Source organism: Ranitomeya variabilis, chromosome 2 (genome assembly GCF_051348905.1).
Source record: "Ranitomeya variabilis isolate aRanVar5 chromosome 2, aRanVar5.hap1, whole genome shotgun sequence".
NCBI lineage: Eukaryota > Metazoa > Chordata > Amphibia > Anura > Dendrobatidae > Ranitomeya > Ranitomeya variabilis.
Genome location: NC_135233.1, coordinates 971629082 through 971652349, shown reverse-complemented (window position 1 = coordinate 971652349; position 23268 = coordinate 971629082). Strand labels below are relative to the sequence as shown.

Genomic DNA, 23268 nt, shown 5'->3' with positions numbered 1-23268 from the left:
GGCCGATACTTTCCGATACCGATACTTTCAAGTATCGGACGGTATCGCTCAACACTAGTTCTGATTCAAGAATGATTTTTATTTCAAACTAAAACACAACCGGTTTCGACTTCTTAGCGTCTTCCTCAGGTATAATGTCATGCATCCAGGCATTTTAGTTTGAAATAAAAATCATTCTTGAATCAGAACACAGAGTTTCATCTTCTTCCTTCAGGAGCGCACATTGCTGGGAAAAATGTTCACAAAATTTGCCTGACCCGAGCAACGAGCACCCGAGCATTTTAGTGCACACTCATCTATAGCCTGGGACCACTAGAGTTATAAAGGCCATATTATAAGCAAATTACAATTGCAGAAAAAAATTCAAGAATCCGCATGTAGGAGGGAGTTGTTCAGTGCTTAGAGAGTTCGCTTCAGGGCAACCTGTTAGGGTACGTGCAGACGATCCGGAACCAGCAGGGCTTTGGACACAGCACATGTTCGTCTCCGCAAGAGAAATTGACATACTGCGGTCTGGAGAGACGCGCCACGTGTCCGTCTGCACGGGTGAGCTGTGGGCGTCTCTGGATGCATAGAGAACGTGAGATTTCTTGAAATCCCATCCACTATGCTGGCCGCTGCAGGTTGGACATTGCGTCCAACCCGCAGCGTTTACTGATCACACCCTCACAAACAAAAGGGACACCTACAATGTGTTCAGAGAGATAGGTGGAAACCATAGGAGAGTACAAGTGCTTCTCACTAAATTAGAATATTATCAAAAAGTTAAATTATTTCAGTTGTTCAATGCAAAAAGTGAAACTCATATATTATATCGAGTCATTACAAACAGAGTGATCTATTTCAAGTGTTTATTTCTGTTTATGTTGATGATTATGGCTTACAGCCAATGAAAACCCAAAAGTTATTATCTCAGTAAATTAGAATACTTTATAACACCAGCTTGAAAAATGATTTTAAAATCCGAAATGTTGGCGTACTGAAATGTATGTTCAGTAAATGCACTCAGTACTTGGTCGGGGCTCCTTTTGCATCAATTACTGCATCAATGCTGTGTGGCATGGTGGCGATCAGCCTGTGGCACTGCAGAGGTGTTATGGAAGCCCAGGTTGGTTTGATAGCAGTAATTTATGTGGGGGATGGGGACACAGAGCAGAGAGGAGTACAGTAATATCAGCCCCCTGCTGTTGCTGTGCTGTCCCGTGCAGTGAGTCTCCTGCTCCGACCTCTTCTCTGAGATGCTGCTGGGAATAGAACAGTGGAGGGAGCAGAAGAAACACTGTAAGTCTTGCTCTTCTTCACTGTTGTCCCCTGAGTGCTGTGCTGCCGGGGCCCCCTGACTACAGGTGAGTACTCACCATTGGGATGCCCCATGCAGGAGGACACTCATCACTCTGGTGGGGAAAGCATTCATTGGCCAGCATCTATCCCTGCATGACAAGTTCCCTTTTTAAACTCCTACACTCAGCGCGCTGCTGTCTCCCCGGCTCTGGATAGTGGCATGATTGTGGAAGGAAGTGAGAGGGGCAAGATGCTGCATGACACCGGGGACCTTTCACTCCCACCCGCAATTTTGACTGAGTGGCCTAATAGCGGCTGCATACTCTGCCGCTATGAGCAGTATGCCCCTGCCTGCAGGGGCCCCCCTCCACCTTCGGCACCTTTGGCTGGGGACCCCTGGGGCAGTCGGGGCCCTAGGCAGCTGCCTAGTCTGCCTTCCCCCAAGATCAGCCCTGACTGTGAGGCACTGAGGGGAATCATGTACGAGGGTTGTTATGTGTCCCCCATGATGCACATAAAAGCATACTAAACCCACTGGAGTGCATTGTAATTACACACATAGCTATGGTTACAATGCAAAATTAAAGTAAGAGTGGATTTGGTCAAACTATTTGACCAAGTCAGATTTAAGAAAACCTGACATGGGCTTTTATTTTTGGAGAGATCTGCAGGATGGTTGTGGGGTGGGTCTCTCCCTGCACTCTGAGTTTTGGGAGTGGCCCATGTCCAGTATTCCCATTTTAACTTTCAGTTGAGGTTTGGGTGGGTCAGTGTTTTGTTTGCAAGCACAAGAGCAGGAGGCTCTGTGCAGGACAGGTCTGTGTGAGACTGAACACAGGCTATTGATGCACCCATGAGTGATATGGCAGGGCAGTCGCCCACTGGCAGCAGAGTTGATATGGACTGTTATGGACGATCCGACTGCGAACCGGAGGATAAAGGTTATTTTTGTAAGTTGCCAAATTTAAGACATTTCATGTGGACTAACCTGAGTCACTGCCTCTTTACCGCACTGTCGTGAAAGCCGCTGCCTTACAATACACTGCATTGAAGCATTCTGTGTCTGTGTACAGGACATTCCTGCCTTATCCTCCCACTCCCATATATAGTGGAATTCCTGACACAGCACATTTGAATATAGTCGTGTAGCTTTGCTGAGGAGCAGTTGAAAGAAGCTTCTAAAGAAGCATAAACTGAGCAAAGCTGCACTGTAATATAGTGTTTTGAAGACAAGGAAGTCTAATAAGGGAATGAAGTATATGAAAAAATAATAATTTTGCAATGCGTTGAAGATAATGACATACAGATAAAGTTTAGTCAGTCCTTCAACTGTTCATAGCCTCCTGATCCCGACAACCTTTTAAGTACAAATTTTTCAGAGACTTTGGTTCAAGTGTGTTGAAAACAGACTTGTACTTATCAAACTTGCGCTTATCAGGTACCTGATAAGTAGAATCTTATTCTGCTTTAGGGTACTGTCTCACAGTGGCACTTTTGTCGCTACGACGGTACGATCCGTGACGTTCCAGCGATATCCATACGATATCGCTGTGTCTGACACGCAGCAGCGATCAGGGACCCTGCTGAGAATCGTACGTCGTAGCAGATCGTTTGGAACTTTCTTTCGTCGCTGGATTTCCCGCTGTCATCGTTGGATCGGTGTGTGTGACACCGATCCAACGATGCGTTCGCTTAGGGCCGCGCTTAGTAACCCGATGTTTACCCTGGTTACCATCGTAAAATAAAAAAAAAAAAAACAGTACATACTCACATTCCGGTGTCCGTCAGGTCCCTCGCAGTCTGCTTCCCGCTTTGACTGACTGCTGGCCGTAAAGTAAGAGCAGAGCACAGCGGTGACGTCACCGCTGTGCTGTGCTTTCACTTTATGGCGGCACTCAGTCAGTGCGGGAAGCAGATGGCGAGGGACCTGACGGACACCGGAATGTGAGTATGTACTGTTTTTTTTTTTTTAATTTTACGATGGTAACCAGGGTAAACATCAGGTTACTAAGCGCGGCCCTGCGCTTAGTAACCCGATGTTTACCCTGGTTACCCGGGGACTTCGGCATCGTTGGTCGCTGGAGAGTGGTCTGTGTGACAGCTCCCCAGCGACCACACAACGACTTTCCAACGATCACGGCCAGGTCGTATCGCTGGTCGTGATCGTTGGAAAGTTGCAGAGTGTGACAGTACCCTTAGCCATTGAATGTTTGTAGATGCTTTTCTAGTCACTGTTGTAGCAATAGAATAATCATACAATGGACGAATGTTAAGTATAATTGTACATTTCTAATTGAAAATGCATTTTATCTACAGGAGCATTATACCCGGATAATACCTCAGAATCACAGAAAAAAGACGATGCTGTGAAGCCTGGGGAATCATACACATACAAATGGGATGTTGTTAAGGATCAAGGTCCAATTGCTACAGATGAAGACTGTGTGACCAGGATTTATCACTCCCACATCGATGGTCCAAGAGATGTTTTCTCAGGACTTGTTGGACCTTTAATTATTTGTAAGAAAGGTGAGCAAAGGATATAGCTTTTGCTGCTTAATTCAGCAATTACCTTTTAACATATCCTTCATATCTTCCTTTTTTTAGAATATTTAAAAATCTAGACTTTCCACCAATGATAACATTTTATTCTTAGGTAAAATAGAAGAAAAAAGGAAGAACCAGAACAATGAGTTCATTCTGATGTTCGCTGTGATTGATGAAAATCTTAGCTGGTATCTGGATGAAAATATCAATACTTATGGTACTGATCCTGGCTCTGTTAATAAAGAAGATGAAGATTTTCAAGAAAGCAACAAAATGCATTGTAAGTCTACCATACGTTATTGTAAGTCTACAATAGGCTATAATTGTAAGTCTGCTATATGCCATCATGGTATGTTTACCATATGTCAATATTGGCTGATATGTGCAGATCTATTTCTGGGGCAATCTCATGTGGTGTGTGGCAGAGGGTTATGCTTCTGGCGGTCTATGTGTCTCATGGTGACCAAGCTTTCTGTCACAATTATTCTCCCTCCCTCCCCAATTACACGAAAACAAAGTTCCGCAATATATAAAAGAAAAAGGGAGATAGTTTGTCGCTATGCCAGATGCATATCAGACTATTTGAAACTGCCTCCTGGACATAGGGCTGATGGGGAATCCCAAATCTGCGCACGTCATAATGGGTAATGTGGCGACTGGCGAATGATGATTTGCACAATAGCTGCCTCTTTATGTACAGGACTATGGTGGTGATGGTGGTTTGTGCAACTAATCCCCAATCATGAAGAAACAGTGTTAACTTGATAAGAACAGCCTCTTTACAAATGATAAAGGGGCAAGAAAGTATTAAAAAAAGCAGGTAATTAGTGTTCTCATCATCTTATCCTCATCACACCATACAGGCCATTCCGTATGGTGACTTCAATAGAGCCAGACGTATTTGTTCTAATGATGATGCTTTTCTTCATGAAAGTAAAATCATAGCTAAATGTTTAAGGGACAGGGTGTATAAAAATCACAACATCAAACATGCATTTAATAAGGTTTTGAACAAACCGAGATTTATTTTCTTTCATGATACACCTATTTCCCCATCAACAGATACCAATTCTGTAATCACCTTTTCAACACCGTATAGACCACAATTCAGCCAAATCAAGACAATCATTAAAAAAATATTTACCTGTTACTAATCAAGACGACATTCTGCCGGACATCACCAACAATGGCTTGGCTGCAAGTATATGGTCAGGAGGGGTTTCACTTTCGGCAATTCTTTATCCCCCAGTCTCATCTGACAATCACAGTCCACCAGAACCTGGTTGTCCACTACAGGTTTTTACAAGTGTGCAGACAGCAGATATGCAATGTCTGCACGTATGCATTTGACAAGACTAAATTCATCCAGTCATCTACTGGCTTTGTCCAAGATTGCATCATTTATCAACTGCGATACCCAACATGTAGTATATTTCATCTGCTGCCTGCCATGCAAACTACAGTATATTGGGTGTACTATCCGAAAATTGAAATAAAGGATAACAGAACACTTGTCGAGTATCAGTAATAACAATGTCTCTTATTCTGGAGCCCCCAAACATTTTGTCAATATTCATAAGGGTGATACTTCACAATTTGCGTTCTACGGTTTTGTAAAGGTGTATAATATGATTGGTGGGGGGGGGGGGGTGACAGACACAAACAATTGACCATAAGAGAAGTATTTTGGATCCTCAAACTTGATACGATACAAAGTATGTGAAAGGTATGATCTCCAGAAATGATTTATTTTATATCTGTTGTTCTGCCTTCCTCCACATATGGTGCTGTGTGGATTTCAGCATACGTCTAACCCTCATCCACTTCCCAGTAAACAGACTGTGTGGATTCTTAAGTCTATATTTATTGAAAAGACGAACAGTGGACGATAATGGGTAAACAATACAAAGGGAATAAACAGTGTATCAGTACTGGCAGATAACAGAGACAAAAGCATGTACAGAGTGCAATTATATCAGTAACTCACATTATAGAGCCTGCACATTAACATTACAACACAGGAATGCAGTTATAATATCTATCTAAGGCAAATACATGCTGCAACACTTTTCTGCTCTATACAGAAATGCAATCTATCTGTAAGCAGTGCAAAGGCATTATAATAAAGTGCAGGATACATTGCACAATATACCTAACTACACAGTACATTGCACGGTGGCTGCATATACAGATTCTTACATAGCACACACATGTAAGTACATTTGTGCCTCACCGGAATACGCTTATCAAGAGCAATGATCTGCAGGAAGAGAGAGCCAGGAACACGTGTGTAAGACTCAAGGTCCGGGGAAAAATGGCTACTCTTGCCCGGGAAACCGGGGGGGCAGTTCTAGTCAGAACACAGGGCTTAAAGCGAAATTTTCCTGAATACAGGAATAGCAGGATAAATGTCTACCTAATGACCTCTAATGGTGACAACTGGTACTAAGTGTGAATTAACTTGCCGCACATTAATGGGCAGAACATCTATTAATTTTGTTTTGCGCTGCAGCTTTGTTAGGTCCATTTGGTACATACCTTGAGCATATTAATGTAATTATCAACACTGCTGTGATTGGTTTTACCTTGCTATATGTTACCAGGCCATTTTCTTCATTGTATCCTATGACTAAGGGCGCTTTCATCCTGCCAGAAATGCATCAGGTGTTCTTATGTTTTTAAACATGGCATGCCAGAATAAAGTTTTTGATTTTATCTTACGGGTCTGGTGTGCCAGACTGAATCCCCTCCTTTTCTCTATAAAAAGAATATAACTCCAGAAATCCAGTCAGCAAAGAGAACTAGAGACTCTACAGGACAGCAGCCAAGACAGAATGTCAGCTTAGGGAACCATGGCTCTGGCTGAAAGAATACAGATCTGCTCCATTGGCCATCGCTGAACCATGGATATGTTTGGGGTAGTCAGGATTTGGACTCACTGGTCACCTGATCTCCATGGATATGTTTGTGAAAGCCAAGAATGGGACCCACTAGTCACATGGCTCCATGGAGATGTTCGGTGAAGCCAGGTTGTGATCTTCAGGTCACCTGGCCTTGTACCTCAACGGACTGTCTTCTTCCTATGCTTGTCATTACCTCATCTCTGTGTGCACCACAGGTGGTAAAGGTTTGGCACCTTTACATGTCAAGGCGGTGAGTGGTCTTAACAAAAAGGAGAAATGGGGATGAATTGCCGATAGTAATTGGCGAATCCCAGGAACCACTGAATGGCCTTGATTCCCTCAGGTCGGGGCCACTTAAGCACGGAGGAGGCCTTCTCTGGATCCATCTCAAGACCTGTATGGAAATGATATAGCCAAGAAAGGGTAAAGACCTCTGTTCAAACAGACATTTCTCAAACTTCGCATAGAGACGATTCTCCCTAAATCGTTGAAGAACAAGACGAACATATCTCCTGTGGGATGGTAAATCAGGAGAAAAGACCAGGATGTCATCCAGATACACCACCACACAAACATAGAGCAGGTCACGGAATACGTCATTGACAAACTCCTGGAAGATGGCGGGTGCATTGCTTAACCTGAAAGGCATCACCCGATATTCGTAGTGACCATCTCGCGTGCTGAAGGTGGTTTTCCACTCATCCCCAGATCGTATCCTGATGAGGTTGTAAGCCCCATGAAGATCCAACTTGGTGAAAATCCTGGAACCTTGAACACGATCAAAGAGCTCTGGAATTAAGGGAAGAGGGTATCTGTTCTTTACAGTTATTATGTTGAGACCACGGTAGTTGATGCACGGGCGAAGAGACCCATCTTCTTGATGAAGAAAAACCCAGCTCCAGCTGGAGAGGAGGACTTCTGGATTAACACTCAAGCCAAATTCTCCTTGATGTAATCGGTCATGGCTTGAGTCTCAGTGGGAGAAAGAGGGTAGATCCTACCTCAAGGCAGAGTTGATCCAGGGATTAGATCAATGGGACAATCGTAAGGCCTGTGAGGGGGAAGAGTCTCGGCTTCCTTCTTGTCAAACACATCTGCGAAGGACCAGTATGCAGAAGGTAACCCGGGTAAAGCTGCAGGAGGCCGCAGGATAGAACCAGGCCATATTGGTTTGAGGCAGTGATCGTGACAGGACTGACCCCATTGGAGCATATCCCCAGACATCCAATCCAGGACTGGTTCATGGAGGTTCAGCCATGGAAGACCTAGTAGAAACGGAGAAAGATTCGGTAACACATAGAAAGTAATCTTCTCCCTGTGGAGTGCTCCAATTTGAAGCCCCACCTCCTCAGTGATACCAAGAATGGGATCTTTCAGGGGTATTCTGGGACCACTGCAGAGGAACGATTAGGATCCCAAACCACCTGGCCACAGCTTGCTGGATAAAATTTCCACCAGACCCAGAGTCCAGATAGGTCATCTCGGAGAACCGCACCTTTCCGAAGATCACCTGTATGGATATAGTTAGTGGAGGAGAGGAATCATTCTCACCTAGGGAGGCCTCCCTTACCTGTCCTAAGCAGGAGAGTTCTTCCAGCCTCTCAGTTCCACTGCATTGACCGGGAGCTGAGCGTCCACCATAACGATATGGATTCCTAGTGGAAATCTCCTCCTGCTGATTCCTCTTCACATTTACGCAGTCAAACTCCATGGGTGCATCCTCAGAGACTGGAGTGGGACAAGGCGGAAACCGAGGTTTCAGTGAAGAAGATGCTGGATGAGGAAATTGCTTCTCAAGAATCTTCTCTATGGAGCGCTGCTGAAGACACAAGTCAATCCGAATGGCAAGGGATATGAGATCATCCAGTGCCTTGGGTAGATCCCTGCCTGCCAATTCATCCCTGATTCTTCCAGATAACCTTCACCGGAAGGCTCCGACTAGAGGCTCATTGGCCCACTGGAGCTCCGAAGCCAGGGTGCGGAAATGGATGGCATACTGACCGACAGAGAGAGAGCTCTGTTGCAAATGGAAGAGAGATTCCATGACAGATGTGGCACGACCAGGCTCATCAAATATATTGCGGAACTTGTCCATGAATATCTGCAGATCAGACACAATGGGATCATTCCACTCCATTAGGGGGTTGAACCAGGCTAACACCTCTCCCTCCAGGTGAGAAGCAAGGAAAGCCACCTTGGACATGTTAGTTGGGTAATGCAGTGGCAATAGACGAAAATGCAACAAGCATTGGTTGAGAAATCCTTTGTACAACTTGGGGTCACCATCGTAACAAAGAGGCTTGCAGAGACAAAGGTAGCCGCGGATAGTTTGGAGCCACAGTGTGATCAGTAGTGGAGCTGTATGATAGTCGCAGGTCTCCCTGCACAGCGGAGACCGGCCCTGCATCTGAGGGCATGGCACAAAGACTCTCCTTGTTGAAAAAGGCAGCGACCAACTATTCTTGGTAATGAGCGGGTAACTGTCACCTGTCTGCTCATTCAGATCTCCCACAGAGCAGGTACTGTCTCTTCATAGGTGGATGATGCTCCCGACTCCTCCACCATAGAACACACATCCCGATAATCTACTATAGGAGTTACATTAGTATTCTCTAATGGAGACGGATGAGCTGGCATAGTAAATTGAAGACAGTATGAAGCCAAATAAGCAGTGTGGTGGAAGCTGTGGAATCCGCTTCTGATGCAACAGGGGTAGAAACTGGTGGAAACATAGAGTTATCCAGTACAGCTGGGTTGCAGTTTGACATGGTCAAGAGCAACAATCTCCAAAGGATGGTGAGTTTCAATGGGATGCAGCAGGACTCTTTGTTCCATGAAAAAATAAAGTTGTTTTCAGCTTACCCTTAGTAGGTTCCCAGCAGACGCGGTGGGGAGAAGCACGATCACGTCGCTACCAGACGTTGAGGCAAGATGCATGTGTGTGGAAAAAGATCCAGCTTCAGCAGATACAATCAAAATTTTTTATTATATCCATTAAAACAGGCATTTTTCTGTTGCGACCTAGTGATGATAGCCAATGTGGCAAAAAGAAGGGTAGCAAGAAAAAAGGAACTGAACACGTTTCGAACACTGCATGTGTTCTTAGACTCAGTTTTGTCAAATGCTGTTACCTGCTCTTAAGTGACTGTGTAGAAGATGCATAAAGTTCACTGCTCTGCTGCACTTTGATCGTCTTACCTACGCTGGACAGCAAGCACTCACCTCCTGGACCAGCATGATACCCTGTGATCCCTCGGTACCCAACAACAGGATCTGTGCACCATGGCACCTTCATTGCTCCCATGATCAGAGATAACGGACTTCATGCATGTCCCAGAAAGTGACACAGCAGCAGGACTAGTACATCACGGCACTTTCTCTTACCGCTCCCAAAGACCAAAGATAGCAAACTTCATGCTAGCTGCTAGTTTTGCTAGCTGGTCTGTTTCCAGTAATGTTTATATTTTGGTAGCTGGATGGTGGTAACTTTGGAGCCAGTGTAAAGTAGTGCTGGAAAGGGGATACTATCTATTGTGATTGGAATGATGGGGTGATAGCTGACATATTTCAGGCACAAGTCACGATGTTCTGGACCTATGCATTCTTCTCCCGAGTGTTGGTCCTTGGCCTCAGGAAATTCTTGTTTAAAGGCTGGCATTCTCTTTCTATGTGGCCACTACGATTGCATCTGCAGCAAATCGGGAATCAAATATGTCAGGACTCGGTAGGTCTCCTACTTGCCCTGTAGTAGTTGTTCCAGGGACTAGAGCAGTGTTCCCCAACTGCAGTCCTCAAGAGCCACCAACAGGTCATGTTTTCAAGATTTCCTTAGTATTGCCTAGGTGATAATTGCATCACCTTCACAGGCAATAATTCCATCACCTGTGAAATACTAAGGAAATCCTGAAAACATGACCTGTTGGTGGCTCTTGAGGACTGGAGTTGGGGAACACTGGGCTAGAGGGTGGCACATTCTGAATAAAGGAAGGAAGGTCCTCTTGACTGGGTTGGTGATTCAACTCTTATACCTCTTTTCATAGGATTGCAAGGCTTTTGTTTAGTTCTGCAACCTGACCACAAATTTTTCAGTAGGGTCTTGTACCTGCTGGGGAGTGCACCAAGTAACAACACATTTGGCATGGGCAGACACAGAACGTTCTTGGTCTTTCAACTCTTTATATGCAACCCTTGGACTTTGAGATAAATCAACAAGTTCTGCGTGGATTGGTACAGGTCTGGATGGTGTGTCCGGGCTCAATACTTTTTTGGCAGACTCTTTAAAATCCAGAAGATCACTATCAGGATGTTGTACTGTCAGTATTCTTATCTGTAATTTGGAAGTATCAGACATTACTCCTTTGATAAATTGTTCCTTTAAAATTTGATCAGTATTAGTAGCTTCAGAGGGATCTGCTTGATTAAGGGCACGCCAGGCTTTCTGTAATTGAGGGCAAAATCTCTTAAAGATTTATGGGACTGCTGTCTTTTCCCAAAGAATCACATATTTGACTCTGACATGGTTCTTGTTTCAAATGTAGCTCTTAACCTGTCTAATATCTGTTCAGGAGTTTTCTGTGCACTAGGAAGCCAAGATTTAAAGGGAACCTGTCACCAGGTTTGGAGAATATAAGATACGGCCACCACCTTGCAGGGCTTATCTACAGTACAGCATTCTACAATCCTGTAGATAAGCCCCCGATCCGACCTGCCTGTTAAGGGCAGAGCAAAGTACTGCAGTGCGCAGGCGCAGGTGCTGCGCACTGCAGTACTTTCCTCTGCCCTCAACAGCAGGAGCACAATGCCGGAAGCCGAAGAAAGCAGGAGGGCAGCGATCATGAGAAGATGGGAGGAGTCGGACCAGGACCTGCGACACCCATCGGACTGGACTGCCCCGGGGTGAGTATAATAAAACTAATTTTTCTTATCTTTCAGGTGAGATCGGGGGCTTATCTACAGTATTATAGAATGCTGTAGATAAGCCCTGAAAGACGGTGGTCGTATCTTATATTTCAGCCAAACCTGGTGACAGGTTAGCTTTAATTTCCCTTAGTGCAGTGCCCCTTAGCTGAAATATCAGTATCTACAGTTTTTGATCAACTAGAATCCTGTTTCTGATGCCACTTTTGCGGTAACCATCACTGATTTTTTTCCCATGGTGCTGAGGTCACCGCAGTTCACCCCTGATGGGAATGCAACCTCAGTGACTGGTGGTAACCTTGATGAAGTCACCGCTGGTCAATGATGCTGTGCTCGCACAGCTCATTCACCAGTGGTTCTCAGCCTGGACGGTCACATCTTGGCACCATCCAGGTTGAAAACTATTTATCCCCCAGGCATGGATTACGGCATGGGACAGAACATCAGGTAGGTGAGGGCTATTGTTGTTTTTTTATTTTAGTTTTATTACAGGAAATGAGGGATTCAGTGGAATCTGGCGTTAGGTGAGTATAAGGGTATGTGCACACGTTGCGGATTTCTTGCAGAAAATTCCTGAAGAAAACCTGAAATTTTCTGCAAGAAATCCGCATTTTTTTTTTTGCGTTTTTTTTCCGTTTTTTTCGCGTTTTTTTAGCATTCTGCAAGCGTAATTAGCTTGCAGAATGCTAAAGTTTTCCAAGCGATCTGTAGCATCGCTTGGAAAACTGACTGACAGGTTGGTCACACTTGTCAAACATAGCGTTTGACAAGTGTGACCAACTTTTTACTATAGATGCTGCTTATGCAGCATCTATAGTAAAAGATAGAATGTTAAAAATAATAAAAAAAATAAAAAAATGCTTATACTCACCCAGACATCTCCTCAGCGGCGTCCGTTCCTCTTTCTCTAGCTGGCGTGTGCGCACAGGACCTTCCGTGACGTCACGGTCCGGTCACGTGAGCGGTCACATGACCGCTCACGACCAATCACAGGACAGTGACGTCATTCGGCGAGGTCCTTCAGCGCACACCAGCTACAGGAACCAGCCAGCGTGCAGCACAGAGGCGGGAACACAGCGCCGGACATCGAGGGTGAGTATAGGACTGTTTTTTATTTTATTTCTTATTTTTTTACCAATTATATGGTGCCCAGTGCGTGGAGGAGAGTTTCCTCTCCTCCACCCTGGGTACCAACCGCACATAATCTGCTTACTTCCCGCCTCGTGGGCACAGCCCCGTGCGGGAAGTAAGCAGATCAATGGACCCCTAGGTGTGCGGAATCCCCGCAATTCCGCATTTTTAATGAACATGTTGCTTTTTTTTCCGCTATGCGATTTTTTCGCGGAAAAAATCGCAACATTTGCACAAAAAATGCGGAATACCTTGTAAATAATAGGAGGCATATGTTAGCGTTTTTTTCGCGTTTTTATCACGTTTTTATAGCGAAAAAAACGCGAAAAAAACGCTAACAATCCTGAACGTGTGCACATGGCCTAACTGTGTTTGTTATTTTTAAATAAAAATGGGAAACTGTTTTTTCTAAAAATAGAAATTCTGTCTGTTTCTTTAATTACCAAACAACTATAGGATTAGTAATAGATAGGTGTCTTATAGACACCTCTTCATTACTAAGCCGTGGGCTTGATGTCACCAGACAATGCAAAGGTGGCAAATATGAACTTCACTTGCCATCGCTACTGGGCAAGTGGGAAGAGCCGGACAAAGAGCCAGAATTGGCGCATCTAATAGATGTGCCTTTTCGGGGCAGCTGCAGGCTGCTATTTCTAGGCTGGGTGGTCAATATCAATGGCCCCTTACCAGCCTGAAAGTACCATCCCCCAGCTGTCAGCTTTAGCAAGGCTGGTTGTCAAAAATGGATGGGACCTCACGCCGTCTTTTTAAATTATTTATTTAAATAATTTTAAAAAACTGCGTGGGGACCCTTCTATTCTATTTGAGGAAAAGTACTGTATAATAGAAACACGTCACCACTTTTGCATTTTTCACCTACTCCTGGTTTTGGCTTACAAATACTGATGTAAAATAGTGAACGTGTGAACATGACCTTAGAGAGGACACGTATGTTCTGATATCAATGCAGCTAAAGGCAGGCAAATAGACTGGGGAAAAGCAGGAGTTTCGAAGCCAATTACATACATTTTTCTTTTTTCAGGAATGAAGACAAGTCCCCAAATAAAGTGATTTGCAAATTCTCATTACTTTCCATGCTGGACAATCTTTAATGCGTATATGTAACAGACAAAAATATAAAATGATTAAAATTCCATTAGCCTATCAGGAGGAGTACTGGCACATTTATATAGATATTAAAGACAAGACTTTGTGATTACTCCACAGAAAGTTGTGGTTTCCACTGTACACTTACATCATTTCTTCCTGTATTATAGCTATCAATGGATACATGTACGGGAACCTCCCAGGCCTGTCCATGTGTGAGAACACGGAGGTGAAGTGGTTCATGTTCGGTATGGGCAATGAGGTAGATATTCATTCAGCATTCTTCCATGGTCAGGTGTTAACACATCAGCGGCATCGTGTGGACACTGTTAGTCTCTTCCCAGCTACAATGGTCGAAGGTACAATGGAGACCAAGAACCGTGGGAAATGGCTGCTCAGCTGTCAAGTTAATGACCACTTGGAAGGTTAGTCATGTCAAATGCTTGGCAACAGCACAAAGCTATCTCGCTATATGCCCTGTGAAATAATAATTATGTACCATGAAGGACCTTATCAAGATGTCAGGGTTTATTTACTTGTACTAGAAAAAAAATGGATTGTTTCAACTCAGTATGATAAATCCTATTTTAATCCATCTTTGGTCCCCCTGACTTTTTTTCCCACCAGTCTGGCATCAGTTCTCAAGATGCAAAAAAAATCCAACCATCAAACAGTAAAACATGGCAATTACTTGGATGAGACATGGAAGGCATTCAAGTTTTTTTTTGTTTGTTTTTATAACAAACTATTCACTTAAATTTAAGATTTTATCCCACAAATCAGATAAATAAAAAGCATGTCTCCATTTTGAAAAATGACATCTGAACAAGCTTAACATTAATTGTTTTTTGTAGGTGGCATGCAGGCAATTTATGAAGTGAAGAACTGCCCAAAACATTCTAAAACTCCATGCAAGTTTTCGTCAATGATAAGACATTATTATATAGCTGCTGAAGAAATCATTTGGAACTATGGACCAAAATCTGTCAATCAGTTCACTGGACAAAAGCTAGATGATCCTGAAAGGTAAGATGAGTCTCATTATTGGTGATGGTAGAACATGTGCCCAGGGGTTGGGTAACAGATAAGTGCCAACGAGCCTTCTCTTTTTGGTCAGTGTAATTATAACCAAGGCTAAGGCACAAGTGAAGGAAATAATTTTTACAACTTTGTGTTAATAGCCAGTTCTAGCAACAAATGTGTTTGCGTTTAACATCGTAGTAATGTACACTAAATAATATATCAGGAAGGAACTACTAATTGACAATGACCTAATTATAGGAGTTATCCCATAAATATTTATACATTAAATAAATTAGAACAAGTACAATTAAAATGATTTTCCACTACTCTGACATACCCTTCTCAATTGCTATATTCCCCCTTGTTAAATAATAACTGCCGGGACTCGCTTCCAATGCCAGCATCATTCCATTGATGTTGGCGTCATTTCTCCTGTAGCTTGAGTGACATCGTTATGTCACCTGAGCCCTGAGGCCAAACAGCTTGTGTAGTAAGCTATTTCACTCTCACTTCTTTTGGATGAAACTTAAATCCGGAGGAAGTCAGAGCGCAGTAGCAACTCTCACTTCTTACAGATGTCAGTTTCATTTGAAAGAAGCAAGGGTGAATCAGCCCATTAGTGGCATCTGATTGGTTGCAGGGCTCACGTCACAGAATTGAGAAGGGATTCTCTGAGTAGTGGACAGCCTCTTTAAATGACTTGTGAATTTAAAATATGTTAAAAAAGATTACCTCAACAGCGATTTTATAAATTAGTTTTGTAATAGCGCCGCCCCTTGCTTGTTTTTCTCGTTACCTCCTTGTACTTCAAGTAGTGATGGCAGGCTTTCCCATAATCCTCAGCATTCTGTTGCATACCAGAGGAGGCATTGGTAAGCATGTTGAATGCATTCTCCTCCTTCACCTGACTAGTGAAGATATTGCATCTTCACTATATCCCAATGTTACCTTATAGCATAGCTGGAGCAGCAGTTTCCTCATAAACACTGATGTGACTTTGCACAATGTCAGTGCAGGTGTGTTTTCATCCCCTCTAATAGGTGGGTTGCTGATAAAGGCAGGAGGGAGGGATGACACTGTGTGTGCATTTGCCGAGCTCTTTCAGTGTCAGTGACATGCAGGGTCAGGGATTCAATTCAAATAACACTCACTCTAGGCAAGTGAGAGTAGGGATCAACCCCTGCCAAGAACTGAATAACACTGTGACTTTAAGAGACAAGGTTAAGATTTCTGAGTGTTGGTTTGAGCAAGAAGCAGGAAGTGTCTGATCCAGAAGTGGTGACAGTGAGAGACTCGTGCCTATGTCAGGAAGATAGAAACATAAGGGTGTTTGAAGACTGAGATACTGTTAAACTAATTTGTGGCTTTAAGGGAGAAGATAGGGCCAGGCTATTGCAGTATTGGCTAGCAGGACCGTGTCAGAAGGAAAGGGTCACATAGCACAGTTGAGCTGGATTTCCCCAAACACCTCTAACCAGGAAAGAGAAAGCAGCACAGTGGTACCATTGACTCAGTATTGAACATGTCATGAGACTTGTCTGGACGTGAAAGAAGATGGAACCGTTAACCTGAAGGAAGTGCGCAACACAGCAATCTCTGCTCCATTACATCGGGACCAAGCAGAAGCTATCAGAGTTTTTCCTCAGCGATGCAGAACTGTGAGCGTGACACCAGTGTTCAACTGTGTTAGGGTATAGAGCACGTTTCTCCAGTTAGGGCGCTGTAGCAGCGTGGCCTGCTTATCAGAAGCCAGGTAGGAATTTAGAAGAGAGTAGTTTGTAGAAATTGTTTATACTGTTTGTATTGAACTTTGTATTGCCATAGTTGGAACGAAGCTTGTGTAACCCATTCCAGTTATCTCTCTTTGTATCTATAATTGCTGTTATAATTACAAGAACAGTTAGTCTTATTTTCCTGCATAAAGTCCTTTGTCTGTCAATACAGCTGGTGTTTTGTTTCTGCCTCCTCTTCTACTGTACCATATTTGAGTCCTCCCTGGCGTTGTTGTTCAGGCACCTCTTCAAGTGGTGCTGCAAGCAGGGTACAGTCAGAGAGATGGAGGTGGCCAAAAGCAATGGTGGTAATGCTAATGTGATTACTGCAGGCAATTGTGGAACCCATGCAAGGGCTTTCACCATGGGCACGTTGTATAGTGTGCTACCCAAAAATTTGACCGCCAAAATATGCCACTGTCTGACTGGGTGACCACATTGCAGAGCGCTGCTAATATTTATAATGTCAGCACAGAGCCACTAGTGGAGATCGCTCTGGCTACCCTGAAGGGTGAGGCCCTCAGAAACATCTTCCTGCAACCAGAAGCTTTGCATAACAACTTGAACAAGAGTGAAATTTCTGGAGGAGATACAGCTAGTGTGGAGCATCTCCAGGCAAAGTTATTCTACTGGCTGCAGTAAGAAGGGGTGTCAGTATTCCGGGTTTTCTAAGTCACCTTGTGAATGATTTTGCCCTTTGTTAAGATGGAGTTTGCTGTTTTTGTCTGCCCTACTTCCTGTTCGTTTGTTTAAAACCCGGGTCAGGTGTCAGCCTCTTTGATGGAGTATGCTGATTCTGTTCTCCTTCAGCTCAGCTGCTGGTTCTGAGTGTGTCTCTACCTCTGGCTCTGGACATTCCCTGCATATGTAAGCTACACGCTCTATGTTATCATTAGTCTGCTGACTTGGAACTTAACCCTTGGTTCATTCCTCCTGGTAAGAACTGTGTTTTTGGAACTTTGTTTCTGGACTTGTTTCTGGACTGTGAGTTGCTACGTAATCCTTCATTTACTCCCCCCGGTAGGAGCTGTTGGAAACAACACCAGTAAAATACTTATGTGAACCTGTTTCTGAACTTACCTGTGTTTATGCCGAATCTGGGATCAACTTGTGAACTAGTTTCTGGACTTACACGTGTTCATGCCACACCTGGGCTGAACTTGTGGACTTGTTCTGGACTTCCCTGTGTTTACTTCATACCTGGATTTGAACTCTTTCTGCACCGACAGTGTTTGGATCTGCACCACGTCACCTGTCACACTCACCTTTTGCTCACCTTGCTGAGGACTCTGCCTTAAGAACTCTGACGATTTACTGTATATATTTCAAGAACTCGTTTCATTCCAGGACACTGTGGGTTATCAGTATATTGTTTTGGGTGTTACTGCTGTTGTACAAATACACTATTTGCACTAAAGAAACCCGTCTCTGTCTGTTCATTGCCCCATGCTATCAGAATCCTTGAGTTCCTACAATAATATTACAGGGGGTCTCCCAATATGCCACGGCGCTACAGGAAGTACTAGCAGAGGTGCAAAAAAAGAGGCAAACAGTGTAGGCGACATAAGATCTGTGGATCAGATCCTACGAGAACAATTTAGCCTGGGACTCTACAGTACTCCCCTGAGGCAGGTCCTGTGTGAATGAGTTAGAGTGGATCCTGCCTTAAGTTTTCAGCAAATATTGGCAGAGGCGGTGGCCCGAAACAAAGAAAAAAGGTATGCTTCCTGAGTTATTAGGACTTAAGACTGTCTCAACCCTTGGGCGCGAGAAGAACGAAAAGGCTCTGATCAGAGTAGTGAAAGATCTGCAGAGTTCCCTGAATGTTATGCAAGAGAAGTTTACTTAAATGGAAAAGCGGATGAGGATCGGCTCCACCCCTGATGCCACCAGGCTCTCAAATATAAGCTTCAGTAAGCAAGTCAACTGAACCCATACTGTCCTCCAATTACTATGCAGGCAGGGTCGTACTGGCTCACCGGAGAACTGAAGGAGTCTCCAGTGGGCCCAGGCACTGACACCTGCTGGCATACTGGCCAGCAGTTGCCTAAGGCCCTCACTGCTCTAGGGCCCCCAGGCAGTGGCTATGGGGCCCCTGAGTCAAGGGGGCATGCCCTGTGCCAGTGGAGCAGCAGCGGGTGACAGGAAGCCACGCCTGTCCCCGTTGCTTAAAGGGACTCTGTCACCTGAATTTGGAGGGAACAATTTTCAGCCATAGGGACGGGGTTTTCGGGTGTTTGATTCACCCTTTCCTTAACCGCTGGCTGCATGCTGGCTGCAATATTGGATTGAAGTTCATTCTCTGTCCTCCGTAGTACATGATTGCACAAAGCTGGCTTTTCCTGTCTGAGACAGCGCAGCTGGATGACGTCATCATTCAGCGCATGGCTGTTTCAAACAGAAAGCTGCTGGCGAGGAAGAGGCTGCCAGGATGTGCTGCGAGAGGTAAGTGGTGCTGTGTGTCTGTCTGCGTGTGTGTGTGTGCATCTGTGTATATGGTGCGATGCGGTGTTTTGTGTGTGAGTGTGAGAGAGTGGTGCGGTGGTGTGTGTGTGCATGTGTATGTGGTGCGGTGCTTTGTGTGTGTGAGTGAGAGAGAGTGGTGCAGTGCTGTGTGTGTATTGGAGATGTGTGTATTGGAGATTGGCAATGATGAGATGGTGGGGAAGGACTACGGGGGTGGTGGGGAACGAGGCAATGATGGAGGTGGTGAAATGGGCAATGATGGGGGGTGGGGAAGAAGGCAATGATGGTTCTGGTGGAAAGGACAATGATGGTGGTGGGAGAAGGCAATGATGGAGGTGTTGAAATGGACAATGATGGGGGTGTTGAAATGGGCAATGATGGGGGTGGTGAGGGAGAAAGCAATGATGGTTGTGGTGTAAAGGGCAATGATGGTAGTGGTGGAAAAGACAATGGTGGTTGCAGAATGGGCAATGATGGGGGTTATGGTGGAGAAGACAATAATAGAGGTGATGGAAAGGGCAATAATAGGGGTGGTGGGGGAGAAGGCATTGATGGGGTGGAGGGGAGAACAATGATGGAGGTGGAGAGGTGCTGCATTATACCCTATGAGGGGGGCTGCATTATACTTTATGAGGGAGCTACATTATATTCTGTGGGGAGACTGCATTATTCTCTCAGGGGACTATATTATATTCTGGGGGCTACATCATACTATATGAGGGGGGTACAGTATACTCTATGGGGGGGCTACATTATTTTCTGTGGTAGGGCTGCATCATTCTCTCAGGGGACTACATTATATTCTGGGGGCTACATCATACTATATGGGGGGCAGCATTATGCCCTATAAGGGGGTTACAGTATACTCTATGGGGGGCTGCTTTATACCCTATGAGGGTGCTACATTATATTCTATGGTGGGGACTGAATTATACCTTATGAGGGGGTTGCATTATGTATATTTTGTGGGGTGTTCCATTATACTCTATGAGATGGGCTGCATTATATTCTATGAGAGGGGGCTGCATTATATTCTTTGAGGGGGGCTGCATTATATTCTATGAGGGAGGCTACATTATATTCTATGAGGGGGCTACATTATATTCTATGAGGGGGCTACCCCAACCCCCTGCTACATAATTAAGACATGCACTACCTTATATTGTACCCTGATATTAGCATTTTTTACCACACAATTGGTGATCTTGTATTTATTTCTATGTAGCTATGTAGTGGGCCCCAAGAATGATTTTCTCTGGTGGGCCCAAGGTGCTCCAGTGCGACACTGTATGCAGGTATGTGGACCATTCCACCAAGTTCCTCAATGTCCTCTACCGGCGGGCCCTAGTCTGAGCCGATCTATCTGCCACCCCAGTATCCTCCACCGATGCCAGCTAATCAGCTTCTAAGGGCACCTCCTGCACACAAGTGAAGAGAGGACCGTCAGGATGCACAGTGTTGACGGTATAGAAGTAGAAGACTCTTCGCTAGAGGGTAGCTGAGTGATTTCCAAGGACACCCAGAACCTGCGGGAGAGGTGAAGGGACAAGCCACCAAGCACAAGTCTCAACATCTGTTTGCAGGGTGTCCCATCCTGCGAGCTGAGTTTGAAGGCATCCCAGTGGACTGCTTAGTGGATAGCGGGTCACAGGGATCATTGACCATGCCAAAGTCGTACTGCAACCGTTACTTTCAAGCGATTGCCAAGCCAGAGTGGGAGATGCTGAACTGAGTAACAGCTTTTAATCAGCAACTGACCCCATCATGGGTGTCATGTGGATGAATGTGCACCTATGTGGACAAGATGTGGGAAGAAAAGGCATCCTGCTGGTTTCCAAGCAATTCAGAGATGTTCCTGGGATAAGGAGCATGAATATCCTGCAAGAGTTGGACCAGATCATGTTCGCTAAACGGGGGTCTTGCTACTGGAAACAGGCCACTCTGCACAAACCCACCCAGAAGGCATTCCACATCCGTGGGACACAAGAGAGCGTCCCAGTACACCAATCTTTTGGAGTTATCAGAATGCTAGGAAGGATTTATCTCACCTTCCCTCGTTGTCGTGAGACCATCCTGTCACTGCATGTGGGAAACTTCTGCAACCTTGAAGGACTGGAGGTGGTCATTGAAGCAGTGGGCATGGGAGAGGTAGGCCAGAATGCCCTGTTATCCTGAACACTGGCAGTGGTCCATAATAAATGAGTACCCATCAGAGCTTTGAATGTGGGACAGATAGAAGTCTGGACTAGACTGGAGCAGGCTCATGTGTACTTATACCAAGGCAAGGTGTTGAGTCGGAAAGAAGGGTCCCTAGCTCTGATAGATGATACCATGTGGTCCCTGGCAGTCAATGCCAAAACAGAAGAGGCCCCAACCTCAGAAAGGAATGGGTGAGCAATCTTGGCCCAAATGGGCGTTGATGTAAAGAAGCTTGATCTGGATCGTATACAAGCACTTTAAGATATGCTGTGGGAGATTCAGGCAGTGTTTTCCCGCCATGCTGATGACTTTGGATGCACAGATGCCATCACCCATGAAATACCGATGGGGGACACTTCTCTGATCCGAGAAAGATATTTGACAGATACCTCCCAAGCTGTATCAGGATGTAAAGACATTGTTGAAACAGAAGTAGGACTCGGCAATAGTGCAGAGTAGCCAGAGTCCATGGGCAGCCCCAGTAGTGCTTGTCAAGAAGAAGGATGGAACCATTTTTTTTTGGTTGGAATACCGGCAGTTGAATGCATACACCATGCGAGACTCATACCTCCTGCCTCACATTAAGGAGTCCCTGATGACCCTAGGGAAAGCTAAATACTTCTCCACTCTGTATCTAGATAGTGGGTACTGGCAGATACCTGTGGCAAAAAATACAAGGCAAAGACAGCGTTCATACTCCATATAGGACTGTATGAATTTAACAGAATGATATTTAGACTATCCAATGCACCAGGTAAGTTCAAGAAACTGATGGAGAAGTGCCTGGGTGACCTAAACTTTAAAGCCACTCAGATATACCTGGAACTCTTTTTATTAATAAAGTACAAAAACACATACAAAACAACACCAAATAAATAAACAAAAAACAGGGAACTAAACTAAAATTAACTTGAAAAACCAGCCTTAAAAATGTCCATAAAACTAATGTCCATAAATTAAACTTGCGTCCTTAAAAAACTTACTCAGCTTCAAAGGACCCCCAGCAGGAAACTACCAATGTATACTTTAATTATAAAAGAAAAGGAAATAGAAAACATAAATTTTTAACCCACTCATCCACATTCACACCTCCCCCATTCATACTCAATGGAAAAAATAAAAGTCTGGCCCATACTGCCCAAAAGAAAAGATGGCCTCACTGGCCGCAAAACACAGCTTAACCCTAATATATACAAAAACACTTTTTTTTCCCCCTCCACCCGCACTTCAACCATAGGTCCATGTTAGGTCCATATTAGGTCCATATTAGTCCATGCCCTTTCCAAACACCACCACGGGTCCATGCAAGTTCATGCCCTTATAACTCAAAACATTTTTTTTTTTTTTTTTTTAATTTTAAATGTTTTTTTTTTTTTCATATGCCCCTACACAACCCCATACACCCCCCACCCAACCTAAACTACACCCCCCCCACATCATACTAACTATGCACACAAAAACTAGAAAAATTATACACATGGTAAAACAAACTAAACAGCAACACTTTACAGAACATAACTTGCATAATATGTTATACTCATATCACGAAACAAAACAATAACTGAAACCTGTAAGGCCCAAGTTCAGCACCTGCAAGCCCAATATCCATAATTTTTCAGCAGAAACAAAACAAAAAGCTAATTGTGCCACACACCAGCCCGCCACCAGGAAAAAGGAGTCTGAAGAGGCCCTGACCCTAACACCAACACAAACACCCTGTCCCTACTCAACTAAGACTGTCCCTCAAAAAGCTGACCCTAACTATCCCTACCTGCCCCTACCTAACCCTACTCTATCTAACTTAACAATGCTAACTATCTACCTATCCCTAATACTGTCCCTCCCTGTCCCTATCTATCCCTAAATAACTGTCCCTCAACACCCCACACCACCTTATCTTTCCCTATCCCAATCACACAACC

General features: G+C 44.4%; 1 protein-coding gene across 1 annotated transcript in view; it reads left to right on the top strand.

Annotated features, from left to right (window-relative positions):
* The window catches only part of LOC143808314 (ceruloplasmin-like), a 180275-nt gene that overhangs the window by 69650 nt on the left and 87357 nt on the right, over positions 1-23268 (top strand). Inside the window, exons 4-7 of the mRNA XM_077290837.1 lie at positions 3598-3810; positions 3938-4108; positions 14057-14311; positions 14741-14912. Coding sequence (XP_077146952.1) covers positions 3598-3810; positions 3938-4108; positions 14057-14311; positions 14741-14912 — 811 coding nt within the window. The remainder of the gene's footprint in view (positions 1-3597; positions 3811-3937; positions 4109-14056; positions 14312-14740; positions 14913-23268) is intronic.